General features: G+C 34.0%; 1 protein-coding gene across 1 annotated transcript; it reads right to left on the reverse strand.

Annotated features, from left to right (window-relative positions):
- Window positions 1-210: 210 nt before the first annotated feature.
- Window positions 211-18,933, reverse strand: LOC126776485 (actin-interacting protein 1). Its single transcript, XM_050499049.1, has 13 exons — window positions 18,759-18,933; window positions 18,428-18,640; window positions 11,219-11,366; window positions 9,424-9,604; window positions 7,836-7,955; window positions 6,426-6,590; window positions 5,816-6,017; window positions 5,399-5,524; window positions 4,978-5,084; window positions 4,339-4,441; window positions 3,869-4,041; window positions 3,096-3,246; window positions 211-2,230 (listed from the first exon to the last, which is right to left on the reverse strand). Exons 1-13 carry the CDS (start codon window positions 18,772-18,774, stop codon window positions 2,124-2,126), a joined length of 1,812 nt encoding a protein of 603 aa, XP_050355006.1. The 5' UTR covers window positions 18,775-18,933; the 3' UTR covers window positions 211-2,123.
- Between the last annotated feature and the right edge of the window lie 97 nt (window positions 18,934-19,030).

A 19,030-nucleotide genomic window follows, 5' to 3' on the forward strand; every position in this document is an offset into this window, starting at 1 on the left:
AAAACTTTAACTTAAATATTAAAGTTTATTGTTACTTTATAAACTAAAAGTAACATTACCCAACTGTTTTTGCCTAAGCTCAATAATGTATTTTTAGATTTTTAGAGTGAAATACGCAATTGGCCCACTGGGAAAATTCGCAAGAAGATTGAATATTATTGTTCTAAATAACTTCAACTACATATATACGAATAAAAATAAAACTGCAAATACAAGTGTACACAATTTATTTATCACTTATATGCTTAGTTTTAGTAGAAACCACGTAAAAAAACGAGAAAATCTTTCAGAAAATTAGGTAGTATAAAAATACTGCTCGAAATGTACGATTTCGTTCTTACTAAGTAAAAACATATAAAAGGACAAGCGTAAATGCATTTTACACTATCTAAGAATCTTTATTTGATAATGATTTATCGTTTAATTAAAAACTGTCATATATAAACTATTTAAATAGCGGACATGTCATATTTAAATTTACACAAAGGGTCAGCAAAATAAATAACACATTGTTATATTTTTTTAACATCAATAAAAAAAAATCGAAGCAATTTATTACGACAGGGGAAATCTACTATATTCAGTATAACAAAATTGTATACATAAAATACGTCGTCTCTTTCATTCAAAACAAGTATACATTTGAAATGACCAAGTCAAAACATACTTTAGTTCAAGTCATATTTAATAAGTTTTACACTCCAAATGGAAATTATAAAAGTAGGTTTTGAATGAATAAATATGTTTTATTCGAATATAAAGAAGTAATTAAACGATAAACCATTGAATACTTTTAGTTTAAAAAAAATTGAAAGTCCTGAACGTCATAGGACGCGTTCTCATTTATAGTTGTAAAAAAAACTCAGTCTGTAAATAAATTTATATTTGATAAGAAATAGTTCTATAGACTCGAGGACTGTAATATTTCAAGTTAGAATGAGTATTACGTCTCAATGTATAACGTTTGAGTAAAAGTTTTCTAATGAAAAAAGTTTTTACTTCTGTCACGTATACTGCCCGTCTGTACCGATAATGTAGAATCTTTTTTTAATATGTTATAACTAATCAACACATCGTTTTCCAAACATTCCATTGCCAAGTACTTTAAAATATATATATATATATATATATATATATATATATATATATATATATATATAGTCAAAAGTTCATAAGATTCACTGCCATTTGATGACAACCATAGAAGCTTTATTGTTTAATCTGTTATATTTTTTAACTACAATCAAATGATTTTGTATAGTAAGTTTTATTTAATAACAGGGCAAATTCTTATTATAACTTTTAATAGTTATAAAGGTGTCTTAACCCAATGTTTGTAAAACGATGATTTGAAAAATATATATTAATTCGTAACTTTACATACGTAATCAAAACACAGCACACAGAATTTGATACAAACGTGTCGCAAGTAAAAACACACTTGCACCTTAGAAGTAATAATCTCATATGACGATCAGGACTCATGCATACCATTTCATTACAAATTATACACAATTTAAATAAAATTGATTTTTCGCTGAAGCTTTTAAAGTAATTCAGTTGATATTTATATTTAAAAATAGTACAATATCCAATGAAGTGGTATGTAGTTATGAGATCGTTTAATCTCTGAGCGTTCAAAAATAATAAATATAAAAAATGCATTTATTCAAAACCTGATTAGTAACTTTAGTCACAAACCAGCTAATTAGTTTTCGTAAATAAATAGATTAGTATATAGTTTAGACTATCACGGGTTAGTTTTTAGGATGTGTTTACTATACATTATATGTATTACTAGTTATTTCTTGCATTGCTCCGTTGTGTTCTGTTCTGCTCTGCTCTGTGCCCAATGTTATTTTTAAGAACTATTTATACAGCTGTCCGATAATTATATAGGGATTTATGTTGAATTTGAATATATATGTTTTATATAATAAACATAAAAACATTGCGATACTATAATTTTACAGTACAGAGCAGAATTTAGCCAAGTTGAACATATTATATATTATATATAATATTGTAACATGATTCATTCAATCTATGATGTCTTTCCTGAAATTCCAGCTTACATAACCAATAATACATTGTATAGTAAAATAATCCGTAGTTAGAAGCGTTTATGCCGGGACGTCCCATATACGCGTGTTGGCGTCCTGTCCGACCGTGGCCAGGGTGCTGTTGTCCAGCCACGTCAGACCAGTGATCTGGCTTTGCGGGTGCGCATCTGAAAAAAATAAAACAAATTTTATAATATTTTTAATAGCCATCTCTTGTCTATGATATCAGTTAATTGTCTTTTCACAGTGGACAAGAAATGCGGAGTCAGATGATCTAGAGAATTGACTAATGCTTATAATATTGTAACGGATTATATAAACGATAGAGCTCGAAGTTAGTATTCGTTGATATTCATACAGGATATATAAATATAATTGTATATGATTACTACATATTGTAATTATTTTTGAATGTTAAATAGTGTAACTACTGAATTTTTTGTCGGGTCGCGTTAGAATCTACATCCAAGCCGAAGGTAGATTAAAATAAAAAAATTAAAACGACGATTTAATTGACAATAATTACATTCATGACATTGTTTAATTAAAATTTATTTTTGATTTTATTTAATGGAATTTAATTTAATGTGATTTAATCTAATTTTATTTTATACATTTGATTTAGTATAATTTAATATAATTTAATGTGATTGATTCTTTTGATTAGTGTGAAATTGAATTGATTTGATTTAATTAAAATTTTATTTTGATTTAATTAACTTAGATTTGATTTAAATAATTTTAGTTTAATTTGGTATTATAATTTAATTCGAATTAATTTAATCTAATTTATAATATGTAAAATCTGTAAAATATTATTATCCTTATTTTTGTCTTTTTACTATTTATTTTTATTTATGATCCCCGTTTGGTCGAAATAAATGATTTTATTATTATTATTATTATTATTAAAAGTGCTCGGCGGGAGCATACTCGAACAATGTGTAATTTGACTAAAACTGGAGAATTATTAAAGAAGTATTTAAACGTGAGGTCAGGAGATGTGACGCTATGGAGCGGTCGAGTACTGACTCTTGATGTGCGTGTGCTTGTTGGGCGCGAGGCGGCTCCACACGATGACGCTGGTGTCGAGCGAGCCCGACGCCACGCGCGCGCCGTCCGCGCTCCACGACACGCAGTTCACGCGCGCGCTGTGGAAGCCCCACTCCCGGTTGTGCGCCAGCTGGAAGCGACACGTTATTTGTGTAACCATTATTATCATACATTACTCGAAGCGTAATGAAAGTCTGGCCTTTACCAGTCTTAGAATTTGTGCAGGCCTCCCTGAGAGGGTAGCCAGTATCCATCATTAGTATCAGCCTGTTAAGGTCCCACTGCTGGGCTAAGGCCTCGTCTCCCTTTTGAGGAGAAGGTTTGGAGCTTATTTCACCACGCTTCTCCAATGCGGTTTGGTAGAATACACATGTGACTTAATTTCAATGAAATTAGACACATGCAGGTTTCCTCACGATGTTTTCCTTCACCGTCAAGCACGAGATGAATTGTAATCACAAATTAAGCACATGAAAATTCAGTGGTGCTTGCCCGGTTTGAACCCACGATCGTCGGTTAAGATTCATGCGTTCTAACCACTAGGTCATCTCGGCTTTTAGCCAATATCCACACCAACATAATTTATTACGAAACATTAATTTGTATAGTTTAATAGTGTACAAGAGATCAGACGGATATTTTCAGTGCCAATGTCTACATACTAAGGTAATAAGGGTCTAAATGATAAGGTATGATCAGATGAGGAGCCTTGGCACTCATCACACCAAATTAGACAGATTAATTCAACTAACCTTGTACTCATCAGTCGTATACAATATCAGCTTCCTATTAGCATCACAAGCCACTAGGTGGCTGGAGTCTGGGCTGTAGCGAGCGTCCGTGATAGGTCCGAGGTGAATTAACTCAGTCAGAGGCGAGAGAGTTGTGCCTTGGAGAGTGTATATGTGGACTTTGCTGTCTCCACCTGGAATTATTTCAATGTAATAAAAAAATTGAGTAGATCGATGATGATCTTAAAAAAATGTCAATAGTGGATTAAGGATAGGGCAGACTAGAGCATGATATAATTTTTTGTCCTCCATTTTACAAATTTTGGAATGCAAACAGTGTAAAATGCAAATTTTCCCTGACTTTTCAGATGGCACCTCCATTTCTCTAACTTTCCCTGGCCACCTTGAGTTTCCCCGACTTTCTAGAATATGTGTTTTAATTCATCTCTTGCTAAGGTATAGATATATATATATACTTGTGTAATACTGACCACCAACAGCGACGTGCTTGTTTTTGGGGTCGATGGTGACGCAGCTCGGCTCGTAGTCGATGGGGAGACTAGACTTCTTCGAGCCGCCCACTATGACCGCCAACTAGAAAATTATGTTACTTTAATAAAACAAAGCTTTTCGACTATATTAAAAGGTTTTTAATTGTCTACCTATTGAAACAATTAATGTAATAAAAGACAACAGTATAGAAAAGCGATTTTACTCTTAAAAACATCACATCATCAAAATTCTTTATTATTATTAGTTGATAATCAATTGTTACTAAGGCTTGAATTATGTAAATATAATATTAATAATAAGAATTATATTACATAAAATTTAATTAATAAGAAAAAAATATTATGGAATTGAGTTTACCATAGATAGAACTTTTTGTTTGAATACGATATAAACATGTTATACTTCCGATATCTTCTTTCATATTTTATTACATAGATTTACTTTTCAACAATTAGAAAATTCTAAATACCCTATAATTAAAATTTGTTTTTTTTATTTTTATTTATTTAATTTTATCTCAATTGAAATGCAATTTTACCGAAATATAATTCCCTTTTTTCCTAAAAATTGCACTACAATTAAATTATTCTCAAATTCATCGGATTCCATATGCATACCTCTTTAACAGTAGCGACTATAGTTAAATCTTCATCAGCGAGGTGGTCCAGTCCACGAGGCTGAGAGCCAAGCGGGATGACGTCATCGGTGTACGTCGGGACATCGTCTGAAACCCAAATAAAAACATTTTATTTATATATATTTATAAAAACTTAAAATAAACTTAAAATACTACTGCTATTATACCTGCTCAGAATGCATACTTATACTAGAAAAATACCTCAGCATAATAGTTGAATGGCAAAACGTACCAAGTAAAGTTTCTCGTTTTTATTGTAATTGGTATTTCGACTAAAAAATCTTAGAAGCAAGTTTCCGACGATTCAAACTTCGGAACAAGTTAAAGTAGCTTAGTGATTTGTAAATATTTTTGGAAATTTTCCAGTAAGCGAAATATGATAGTGTAGGTGGGGGCGCTACCGTCGGGCTGCACGCAGGCGCGGCGCAGGTTGTCGTCGATGCCGCACGTGAGCAGGTGTCCGCGCGCGGCGCGCATGCCGTACAGCTGGTTGCCGTGGCCGCGCCCGCGCACGTGCCGCCCCTCACCTGCGAACGTGCCACCGATCACATTATCCTCCATTCGCTGCAACACCTTTGCAAAAAAACATAGTAAAGTAACATCCTGTCAGTATCCTCGCTGCTCCAATGCAGGTTGGTGAATACGCGTGGCAGAATTTGGGTGAAATTAACAAGTCTACGACTAAACTTCAATACATTGTATTTTATTAGCGGTTTGACAGCAGAGTGAGCCAGTATATACCGGTATAATGAGCGTAACATCTTAGAGCAAATGTCTGCTTCATCCGTATCGAAATAGAATAAACAAAATATAAATACCCGTCTCGACATTCCACAGTGTAACCGAACCATCGTGACTCGCAGTAAATAGACCTTTGTCTTGCAACTCCAGACAAGTTATGGGCTTGTTGTGACCAGTCAGCACACGGAGCGGCTTGTCTGGGTTCTCGATGTCTAAGTAATTGATGTCTCCAGAGAGGGACACCGAGAGGAGGTGTTTGCCTTGCCAGAGACATGACACCTGAAGGAAAAAATAATAATTTACAAAATATTATAATAAAGCTTAGGCTTAGCCATATACTTGTATATGTTTAGCATCCAACTATTGAATGTTTTCTTATTAATCCTTCAAAATAAATTAAATAAACTAAGATAAAGTATATTAATATAGTATTATTTAAATTAAATTGAGAGAACAAAATAAAAAATATTACTATCAATTTTTAAGGGATTACTAATGTTCCTGTTTACCCCTCCAATAAAGCGTAGCTTGGAGTGGAAACAATAAATAGCCAGGTTACGAATTAGGATAGAACCTGCAACTTTTACATCGCTAAGCAGCCTGAAAACCATTGCGCTATTGACGCTTCCAATGCTATTTTCATAACGATTATCAAATATGAGAAGCTCTTCTAGAATCTACACTCACTTGCTGGTTCTCGACTGCAGTGCCCATGTTGAAGGTGACCGCTCTCTGCATGGTCTCGATGTCCCAGATGGCGCAGGTCTTGTCTCCGGAACAGGAGAGCAGCTGCTTTCCGTCCGGAGACCACGCGATGCCGTAAACGCCGCCTTTGTGTGCCGGTGAACCGATCTGCGATATTAAATAAAACAATTTATTTATTACCTAAAAATAGCATAAATTGACAAAGTTATCTTTTGTAATAATTATTATTTATTTGACATTGAACATTGAAAAACATATACTATTTTACATTTAAAAAAAAAACATTTACAGTTCAATGGTATAATGTAACATCTATTATTATTATTAAATAAAATTAAATATATTATTATTGATTCGGGATAAGCCGAGATGGCCCAGTGGTTAGAACGCGTGAATCTTATCCGATTATCGTGGGTTCAAACCCGGGCAAGCACCACTGTATTTTCATGTGCTTAATTTGTGATTATAATTCATCTCGTGCTTAACAGTGAAGGAAAACATCGTGAGGAAACCTGCATGTGTCTAATTTCATTGAAATTCTGCCACATGTGTATTCTACCAACCCGCATTGGAGCAGCGTGGTGGAATAAGCTCCACAACCTTCTCCTCAAAAGGGAGAGGAGGCCTTAGCCCAGCAGTGGGACATTAACAGTCTGTTACTGTACTGTACTGTACTGTTAAAAAACACCAAAATGAACGTGTCGGTTCTTTTGACACATGCAAAGTACTCATAATATTTCCTTCGTCTCGTTTTCAAAGCATCACCGTTACTAATAGAATAAATACGAAAGTGAGTTTTTAATTTGTTTATTTGTTTGTTTCTTACAGGTCTTAACTACTCAACAAATAATTATGAAATTTTGCATTAACATTGTCAGGGGTATAGAAAATGACCTAACAACTACCCCCAGACACACACACACACACACAAACACACACACACACAAACACACATGCACACATGCGCCACATTATAAATATTTAAGATAAAGTTTTATTTGTTTGTTACTGGTGGTAGAGCTTTGTGAAAGCTCGTCTGGGTACGTACCACCCACTCATCAGATATTCTACCGCAAAACAGCAGTACTTGGTATTGTTGTGTTCCGGTTTGAAGGGTGACTGAGCCAGTGTAATTACAGGCACAAGGGACATAACATCTTAGTTCCCAAGGTTGGTGGCGCATTGGTGATGTAAGCGATGGTTAACATTTCTTACAATGCCAATGTCTATGGGCGTCGTGACCACTTACCATCAGGTGGCCCATATGCTCGTCCACCTTCCTATTCTATAAAAAAAAAATCGTGTAATTATTTTGTAACATCCATGTGAATACACATGTGTAAGAACCTTACGGCACTCGAGTTAAATTAAAATAATATGATATCAACTCACTTCTCCCTTAAGTTCTGACGTTGCTCCATCGAAAAGGAATATTTTGCCATCGAAACCAGCTGACGCGAACAAACTGCCGTCCGGACTGTAGCGGACAGCTTGCGCGAAACGGGTGTGCTCCTGGAATAGATAATGAATAAGGCCATAATCTAATTAGCCAACTACACAACGCAAATAATGTACATAAACACATAAATTCTCTCATTTTTTTTTTTTTTTATATTCGCCGGGAGGGCAAATGACTCTACTCCACCTGATGGTAAGTGGTAGTAGAGTCCAAACGCGACGACGGCCAGTACAGACGGGAAAAACGTTCTGCACTAGCCGCCTTCGCCTTGCCGGCCCGCAAGATGCCTCTTCACGCCTCGTTTCATCACCATGACATGTATTTATATACCTATGTATAGGAATTAATCTTTCGTTCGTTCTATGCTCCGAGTATATATTTCAGAGATAGTAAATTTAAGCGGGTATATGACGTCACTTATTAGAATAGCAACACCACCCAACGTGATGTATGTCATGTAGGTTGGTCGGTTGTCAGACGTCAAGTGTGAAAATTATAAGACGGGTGCCTATTTTATTATGTAGCCGACTGATGGAAATATAAAATATAAAGGTCAGCTATGTCAGTAGCGCGTGTGATCGTTTGTCTAGCGACCCCCTTGGTCTCTTGGTCTCTTGGTCTCTTGCTCTCAGGACAGCGGACGTGCGCACTGACCGTTTTAACCGCCATTAAAATGGCAATCCATTTGAATCCGCGACATATATATGTGAGATGCCTACCTTATATTTCTTTTTTCAAAATTATAAGCACTCCACTTTTAAATGATGGATGGGTGTTTGGCTTTCGTATATTCTATTATATCGTTAAAAAAATTATTATATTTATAATACAATATGCAGTTCTCATAACGCCATATGATGCAATTAAAACGAATTAACTTTTATAAAAAATAAAACAATAAAATAGCATCCATCTTGCGCCTCAAAATAAACCTCCAAATTAATTATTCGTTTATTTAATATGGTATTCGAGCCTGATTCTGCAGACACCAAACTGCTACTAAATGCTACTGAGGATTAATAGATTAAAAAAAAATTTTTTAGTGGCCCTTTCTGAGCTTTAAAAGCCCTAACGCCCCCCATTTGTACTCTAACCACTTGACTTAGGAGACAAGTCACATATCACATCACATTTACAGCATCACGGTCTTGTTTATACCAGTTTTTTTTTTTTTTCAGCCTTTTGCCGTCCACTGCTGGACGAAAGCCTCCCCCATAGAACGCCAACCATCCCGTATATTTTATTTAAGGATTTTAGGGATTTAAGGGGAGCCGATAACAACCTAGGCTCTCTACCGTCAACCTCACCTGCTCGTGGTACATCCTGCTAATCAACGAACGAGGCTCTGGCGACCGAAATCGTGGCGGTATAACCACACAAATGCTGGAATCCGAAAATGCAAATCCTAATAGCGGGCAGCAGCGCTATTAGTGAAAGATTTCCAGCCACTGCGGTCACCAACCCGCCTGCCAAGCGTGGTGACTAAGGCAAAATATTAATATTTATGAGCGACGACTCTACCTGTTTAGTGCACTTGAATTTGAATGGTGGACCCTCAAAGACAGCGATCGTGTTATCCTCGGAAGCAGTCACGATGCGGAACGGTCTCGCCGGACGAAAGTCGACTGAGTTGATCGGTTTCGATTGACCGCTAATTTCTCCCACCGATGTACCAGTTTCCGCCATAAACACATGACCAAATCTAAAAAGAAAATACTATATAGTAAATGACCTTCATTAGACTAAGCTGGAACGCATAATTTTGCCATATACTAATAAAGCAAAGCATAATGGAATAAGGTAAGAATGTGTGTCTGTATGTGTGTGTGTGTGTGAGAGAGAGAGAGAGAGACAGAGAGAAGGTGCACGAAAGAGGAAAAAACGCTTCCGTGTTTTCTCGTTTTGGATATTTTAACTATTTAAACGTTTTATTTCTGCCAGAAAATCCTACATTTAGGTAATAAAAGTGTATTTATAGTTTAAATATGTATAAAGCACTCTAATAGCCTTGAGAATATTCATACATATTCATCTATCATACGAACGAAATCGTGAAATAGTCCAAAATATATTATAAATAGTGTTTATATACAACTTGGTAGATACGCACAACCTACTTATGAGGAATTCAACTGCCAAACAATACTATGTATTGTTCTGTCCCGATTTGAGTGGTGAGTGAGCCAGCAAAATAACAGAATAAACGGAAATATCAAGTTATTATAGATAACAAATACTTTAAACTTCATTGTCTATGGGAAGTAGACATGGGCGTTTTTGGTTTTTAATGCAAACTGATATTTATCCGATTTCAAATTTAGATATCCGATTTCGGTAACGCCTTGTCTCACCAAATCGCTTGCGCTCAGGCAAACATAGTCTTTAAGTACTCAATTTTAAGGTCGATGATGAACCAATAAATCGAAATCCGAATCGCAAAATTCGCGCTATCTTTTTTATTCCGCTTTATTCCAATTGGTTAGAAAGAGAGAAAGCGAATTTCGTAGTACGCAACAATCAGTTTGCATTTGAATACCATACACAATTCGTTTGGTGATATCCAGTGATTTTATTTGTCGATTCGAAATCTTTTAATGGTATCGATCTATACATCGTTGGCGTTTGGTAGATTTTTGAAATCGGATTTTTAGTTTGTGAAATCGATACGAATCGATTTGTGTTTGAAATCGGATTTTGAATTCGTTTTGATATATCGGACGCATGCCTAATGGGTAGAGATTAAATAAAATTACCAATACAATACTTTTCTAACCTAAAAACAATATAATTTAAGTGAAAACATAACATGCTTCCACTTCCATATAGGTATTAATAAGTCGTGAGAGAGAAAAAGTATATATATCATCATAATTATATAAAAATAAGATCTGCTATTATGTAACTTTACAAATAGCACTTATTGTGTTATAATATAAAAGTGTGTGTGTGTGCTACTTCTGTTAACTATTATTAGGTTTGCATGATCCAATGGAAAACAGTAATTAGCTCCATTGTCTGTATATTGTATTTTTAATGTCAACATATTTTGTATCATGCTTTTGTTTTCCGTGATAACTTTTTAAATTTGCCTCATAATATCTGTCTGTTATGTCATAATGTCTGTTTGTTCAAAGTCTGGGTGTAATTATCTATATAAGTATGTATTTACGAAAGAAAAGTAGTATATGTAGTATATAAGTTGTCTGGTCTCCATAGCATAAGCTTTATTTGGGATCAGATGGCCGTGTGTGAAAAATGTCCTAGGATATTATTATTATTATATTATTATATTTATTTTCACATTTATCAAACTCACCTCTCCCTCCCTTCTCCGACGACCACCATACGTTGGCTGTCAGCGCTCCAAGCGATATCCTTGATCGGCCCGCCGATAGGTTGAAACTCGTTCTTCAAGATATGCTCCTTGTTCACCGTGTCCCAGATACGAACTTTGCCCGACACATCTGTAACAAAGTTTACATATATATATTTTTATAGAATAGGAAGGCGGACGAGCATATGGGCCACCTGATGGTAAGTGGTCACCAATGCACATAGACATTGGCATTGTAAGAAATGTTAACCATCGCTTATATAGTCAATGCGCCACCAACCTTGGGCACTAAGATGTTATGTCCCTTGTGCCTGTAATTACACTGGCTCGCTCACCGTTCAAACCGGAACACAACAATACCAAGTACTGCTGTTTTGCGATAGAATATCTGACGAGTGGGTGGTAACCACCCCGACGAGCTTGCAAAAAGCTCTACCACCAGTAAAAATTAAAAAAGTAATAAATAAGTTAACACAAATTTCATTTAAGCCCATGTATATGCATTGAGATCCTTAATGCTATAAGGATACGGTGCATTTACATTAGAACTAGTAAATGAGTCAACGCGATGTCAACATCCTTATATAAATAAATTTATCGTGAAACGAGTTATTCTACACCAAAATTATATAAAACGTAGCGAATTTCCTCATAAATGTTGCGTAATTTTTTTTTAATGTTTGACGAGCCGGTTTGCGTAGTCGGTAGATACTTGCCTTTTCACGCCGAAGGTTGTGGGTTCGATTCCCACCTAGGACAGACATTTGTGTGCATGAACATGTCTGTTTGTCCTGAGTCTGGGTATAATTATCTATATAAGTATGTATTTACAAAAGAAAAGTAGTATATGTAGTATATCAGTTGTCTAGTTTCCATAGCACAAGCTCTGTACAAGCTTAATTTGGGATCAGATGGCCGTGCGTAAAAAAAAAAAATGTCCCAGGATATATTATATTATATATTATTAATGTTTTAGGTAGGTGAGTTTTGTTCAGCCTGTTAATGTCCCACTGCTGGGCTAAGGCCTCCTCTCCCTTTTGAGGAGAAGGTTTGGAGCTTATTCCACCACGCTGCTCCAATGCGGGTTGGTAGAATACACATGTGGCATAATTTCAATGAAATTAGACACAAGCAGGTTTCCTCACGATGTTTTCCTTCACCGTCAAGCACGAGATGAATTATAAACACAAATTAAGCACATGAAAATTCAGTGGTGCTTGCCCGGGTTTGAACCCACGATCATCGGTTAAGATTCACGCGTTCAAACCACTAGGCCATCTCGGTAGGTGAGTTATTACGATGGAATTTGTATGTATAGGTATGACCGTACGATAGGTAGGTTTTACGTACATTTATGTACTGGCATTGGAAATACGAAACTTTTTATTTTAATATATAAAAAAATGATATTTTACTAAAATTATTGACCAGTAATAATAGTCATTCGATACGATGAAATACTATTAAATAGTTAATATTTTATAGTAAAGTACAGTAACAGTAACAGTAACAGCCTGTAAATGTCCCACTGCTAACGTCTCCTCTCCCTTTTTGAGGAGAAGGTTTGGAGCTTATTCCACTACGCTGCTCCAATTCGGGTTGGTGGAATACACATGTGGCAGAATTTCGATGAAATTAGACACATGCAAGTTTCCTCACCATGTTTCCCTTCACCGAAAAGCACGAGATGAATTATAAACAGAAATTAAGCACATGAAAATTCAGTCATTTCATTGCTTGGGATTGAACCTACCTTCATCGGTTAAGATTCACGTGTTCTTACCACTGGGCCATCTCGACATTTTAAATTAAATAGGAAAAAAAATACGCAACCGTAGAATGTTTTATTACTAATATATTAAAAATACAAATCTATTTTTTGTTACAACAATTCAACAACAATAATAGCGTTAGAAGTTAATTAATATATATATATTAATGTGGTTATGTAGGTATGTACAGTTCGCCCGACTAGATTCTAAATATAGCTTTATATAAGAGCGCTTCCAGTTGGCTTGTTTCCAAGTCAGCGTATCATGAAATTACATCTCGAATGACACTTATTCAGCATTCCCCTATATTCATAGTTTCAGTAAATTTTCAGGATCGGAGGTACAGACGTAAGACTATCTGACTTTCATCACGCTTATAAACCCTTGGAAAAAATTTGGAATCCCTCATAAGATATATTTTTTTCTCAACTTCTTTACGTGAAATAATTCCTTCCGCCCCCTTTTACTATCGAACGGCTAGGCAAACACGACCAAAGCGCCATAGGTACACAGTGGAAATTCCCCGTGGAAAATCCACATTCATCATTCGCGCTGCGAAACTGTGGAATGCTTTGCCTGAGTCCGTATTGCCTAATAGGTACAACGTTGGTGTCTTTAAATCCAGAGTGAACAGGTTTCTTTTAGGCAAGCGTGCTACATCTTAGACCGTGTCGTGCTTAAGATCAGGCAAGTCAACGGTCAAACAATTGCCTATTAAGTGTAAAAAAAAAAATCTCCAATTGCGAAAGCGTTGAGTGTTCTTTAGCCTCGCTTCATGGCTCTCGACTATTTCACTTATTTTTAAAGTTCTCAATAAATTTTACAGCGAACACAATTTGTTAATAAATATGTAGAATTTGAAAACGAATTTGATATCGTATCTTTACCGCATCCTATCGAGTCGATTAATAAATATAATAATTTGGAAAAACTGTAACCGAAATAGTCATCTCATAATTTATCGGAAACGCGAGTGATTTACATTATTTCAATTGATTCCTGAACAATATCTTTTTTGATAATCTCTCTCCGCTTGTGAGTTAACTTAAATTATTGATTAGTATACGATTGTTTTGCCTTAAGATAAAAATAAACAAAACCTATAATACGACATAAAACATACATAGTACAACAGTACATATGAATTTTATTTCATTCTATCCACTTTGTCTACTAATCCCTTTATTTATTTACCGATACAAACATAAACTCTTTAATATCTACCAAAACACTCCATATCAACTGAACCAGAATAACTACAGACATAACATCTTAGTTTCCAAGATTGGTGGCATTTTGGTTATGTAATTATTGGTTAATATTTCTTACGGTGGCAATTTCTATGGGCGATGGTGACCACTTACCATCAGGTGGCCCATCTACCCGTCCACTTAAAAGAAAAAGAAAAGAAAAGGATCACAGAAGCACAAAATTATTAACTTATACTTACTTTGTTTACTATGATAATCTTTTGAATAATTTACCAAAAAAAAAAACTAACAAATTAAGTATTAGATTAAGTATTAGTATACATCATCATAAATATATATTCATAAGAAAAGACAGATGTAAACAGTAAATAACACTTACGAGATTTGGTTATCTGCCAATGTAACCAAGCGCAGGGAAACAAATATTGATAATCATTTATTTAAATCTAATTCCTATTAATAATAGTTTTTGTGTATAATTACTCATTTATCTATTTGCCAAAACAATTTACAACATTATAAATATACACTTGAGAATATGATACCCCGATCAGCCGCGGTTTCGCTCCCGTCATAATTCATAATTGCTAAATACCAATTTGCATAGCTCTATTTTTAAAAATGAATTATTTCGTGCAAACGTCATGCCATTTATCTCTTATACCACTTACATCTTAAATCTTCAAAAAGCCTTTCTTAGTGCTAACCTACTCTGTAAAAGGGACACGTATGCAAATTTTCATGATGCTAGCCCCAGTAGTTTGGGCTGTGCGTTGATATATGTATCAGTCAATAAGTCGGTTATTCTTTTATATATGTCAATAATTGTTTAAAGTTCAGTTATATATTATGAATATATAGTAAGAAGAATACAGTTCTCTTAATTGGTTTTCTTAAAACACCAGGAAAACTTTGACATAATATTATAATAATAATGTCCTCCAGACCGATTTCGAGCACGACGGCCAATCTCAAGAGAAATTAGCCAACTGCGCAAAACATATTATAGTGCACAAGTGTGTGCGCAAACATAGGTGCAATCTCTATTGCCTAGCTCTCGTAATCCGATGGGACGGTAATCCGACACGACAGAAAAGAGTTCAAGCGCAGGACCAATGGCTTTACGTGCTTTCTGAGGCACGGGAGTGTACACACTTCCGACTGCCAAACTCCAGGCTGCTATTGAGAATTTTCGATAGAAAAATTCAGTAACTTTTATATTGGTCTGCGGCCTTACATGTAGCCACTAAACCAACGAGGCAGTCTTGACATAATATCAGTATTTAATAGTGCCCTGTATAGGCGCGCTATGTTAGATATCACTTACTCCCTAAATAATTGGATAAAACCGGTTTAAAGACGATTTCAGTTAAGCACCGAAATCATTTTTCATCGAGATATGCCAGGAACGTTTATGAATATGCCTGCACACAAACAGACACAAAAACCGCTTAGCGTTCTTCTAATCGAAACATATTATGACAGAATTCAAAGTTTCACCTCAATAGGAACGTGAAGATTTGTCAAAATTTGTAATCAGCAGTGCTATCCTGTAAGAAGTCACTTCATTACTCACCCGTGAAATATTGACAACCGACGTATGGTGCCATACTATTTTGATGCGTATGCTTAAAATTATATAAATATTATAGTCATTATCGCATATCACTCACCGACTGACATATCACGACCTTTTTTGCGACGAGTTTCGAGTATATTCTTATAGAATAGCCCTACAGAATTAGAAAAGAAACAAAGAACAGTAGAACATTCTAAAATTGAATTGAAACCGACCAACGTGCATACATTCGAACGCTTTCTCTTTCGAAGGATTCTGCAAGAATTCGAAACTTGGCTTTGTGAAATACGTTTATGAAATATATGAAATCGATATGCGTCATTGATAAAAGTCATCATTTCACTGATCCAACGTAGCCCAATCCAATAGAGAAAACGTATGGATCTTATTCGAAGATTACGAAGTCTTATCCTTATATTATATTATAAGAACCATTATATTTTATATAGATAATCAATTATGTATTGTTTAAAAGATTTTACATGTCATTACATATGTAAGATAAAGAACGAATGATACTACTCAAAACGGAATCAACTAATCCTATACAAATAAATTGCCAATCTAATATAAATACACATGCATATACAAAGTACATATATATAATAATAATGAGATCAAATCAACCACGAGATTGATCTTGCAAACATTACTGTGGTCGATTGTATCAGTTAGCTGTGGTAAGATACTTCTAAGCCAATAAATATGATGTGTGAAAAATTAGTAGCGCTTTCTTTTTTAAACCAGACATATAAATTTACAGATTTTCAATAACAAGCCGGTTGGCGTGGTTGGTAGATACTTGCCTTTCATGCCGCAGGTTGTAGGTTAGATTCCCATCTAGGACAGACATTTGTGTGCATGAACATGACTGTTTGTCCTGAGTCTGGGTGTAATTATCTATATGAGTATGTATTCACAAAAGAAAAGTAGTATATGTAGTATATCAGTTGTCTGGTTTCCATAGTACAAGCTCTGCTTAGTTTGGGATAAGATGGCACACGGCCAATGAATAATGCCCCAGGATTAAAAAATAATAATAATCAAATTGCATGTATTGGTTATGTACCATTTATATATCTTGTAATATATAAGCGAAAACTAACTCAATACTTTAAATGTGCTATATTTATATTTTTTGTATACAACTTCTATTTCTTAGTTTATAGTAAGAAAAAAAAAATTAAGATTGCAATGCAGTAAACAAGAAAAAATTTTAAATATCAGAAAAGAGTTATTATCCACAATTACTTTTTGTTCTATCATAATATCAAGCACACTTGTGTTTTGTTATCACTTCTTATCTATAAACTTATATTTTTGTATATTAATAGTTGATTCAAACAATAATTATTATGATAAGCACATTTATACATTTTTTTCTTTAATGAATTAGCAATGTCCATGTCTTAAGAAAATACTAATATTCCTATTTACACTTCCATTTCTGTGTAAAGCTTATAGCTTGTGTTAGGAGTGGGGACGACAATATCGAAAATGTATCAGGATCGAACCTGTAAATTTTGCATTACAAGGCAGATGCTAAAAGCGCAATATAATTTTATTAACTTTAAATCATTTTCTTTCTTAAATAAATAACATTAATTTATTTTTATAGTGTAAGCTTCATGTTTTTTATTTATAACAGACATGAAATAAAATATACATATATTAAATGCAATAACTATATTGAGATACTTCATAAAAATAAATGTAATAGTTTAATTTTATATATTGAGAGAAATTATATAAAACTCTTGATATTTTTTAAATAACACCAAGTTAGAATTAAATTGTTTAAACAAACACACTACTCAGTTATGAATGATTAAATTAATCAAAAATAATCTCCACAGACATACTTTTATGCTTTAGTAATATGTTGTTTATAAATTTAATTTAAGTCTGTAAAAATAAAAATGCATGCATGTTTTTTTTTATTACCAGGCAGCATCATAATTTATCAATATGTATTTAATTTTAGAATTGTTAAATTTACTTTCGCAATTCACGGACATGTTATAAACAAATGCAGTTTCAGATTTAAGTTATTTTATATTGTAAGCACTTTTTATGTATATTATATACTTATAAGGAATGTAAGCATCTGATAAAGCGGTAAACAGCATGAATCAGAGTACACACCTTAGATAACATATATGGTGATAATAAGATTAAAAAAATATATATTTTATAACCAGCCAGCTACTCATTTTCATGTATTCACCATGATTATAATTCAATAATTTAGTGTTTTTAAGGTTTTTTTTAAAGTTAGAGTTTATATGTATTAATGCACTAATTTTAGGATACAGCTTGTTTTTTTTGTGTAAGTTCTATAGACATCCTGTTAATTAAGGATTAAGGAGGAGAAGGAAGAATATTCAAATCTATATGAAATAGGGATGTTTAGTCTAAATATAAAACCATAAAACACATTAGAGTATAAGCAATAATTTTAGTATTCATTATCTGCTAGATAATTTTGTTCAAGATTAACTTATGAATGTTATTTAATATATTTTGTAGTACATCAGCTACATCATTTAGGTTTAAAAATCACTGTTGTGTAATTCAGTGGTAACGTAATTTCTAATATATTTGATATAAATATAAATTATTGCCTTACCTCCAGAAGCAATGTAAAATCCGCTAGGCGAATACTTAGCAACATTCACTTGACAAGAGTGTTCCGTATAAACATCCGAAATTGCAGGATTTTCAATATCTCTTATTATAACAGAATTTCCGTTCGTGTATAGGAAATTTTTGCCTTTTGGATCACCCCCTAGCACTAAAGGTGTTCCCCGCTGTGTTCTGGGCAACGCCGCGAAGGTATACTCTGCGGAAAGAAGCACTCATATACTACACAAACATGGAAAACGGGTCTAAATTTTTAACAGAAAACTGTCTCGGTTCACCGCACCATGATTCACCATAATACAGGAAAATCAACTTACTGTTAGAATACGACATAATATTTTTATATCTATTACACTATTCCTTAATGTTTAAATACAATAAATAAGTTTTATTCAGTACTTTTTAGTTAAAATAGAAAAACAAAATCAGCCGCTATTAGGTAGGTACTTTCCATAGCCTCCCAAAAATGACGTGACGTATAGCAATAGTAACGTACCAGTACCAATGTAGATTTAAGTTTAATAAAAGCTATACATATGTAATCGTTTCAAATCGATGAATGATATGTAATTTTTATATATTTCAATCA

The sequence above is a fragment of the Nymphalis io genome, chromosome 20 (assembly GCF_905147045.1).
Source record: "Nymphalis io chromosome 20, ilAglIoxx1.1, whole genome shotgun sequence".
Lineage (NCBI taxonomy): Eukaryota > Metazoa > Arthropoda > Insecta > Lepidoptera > Nymphalidae > Nymphalis > Nymphalis io.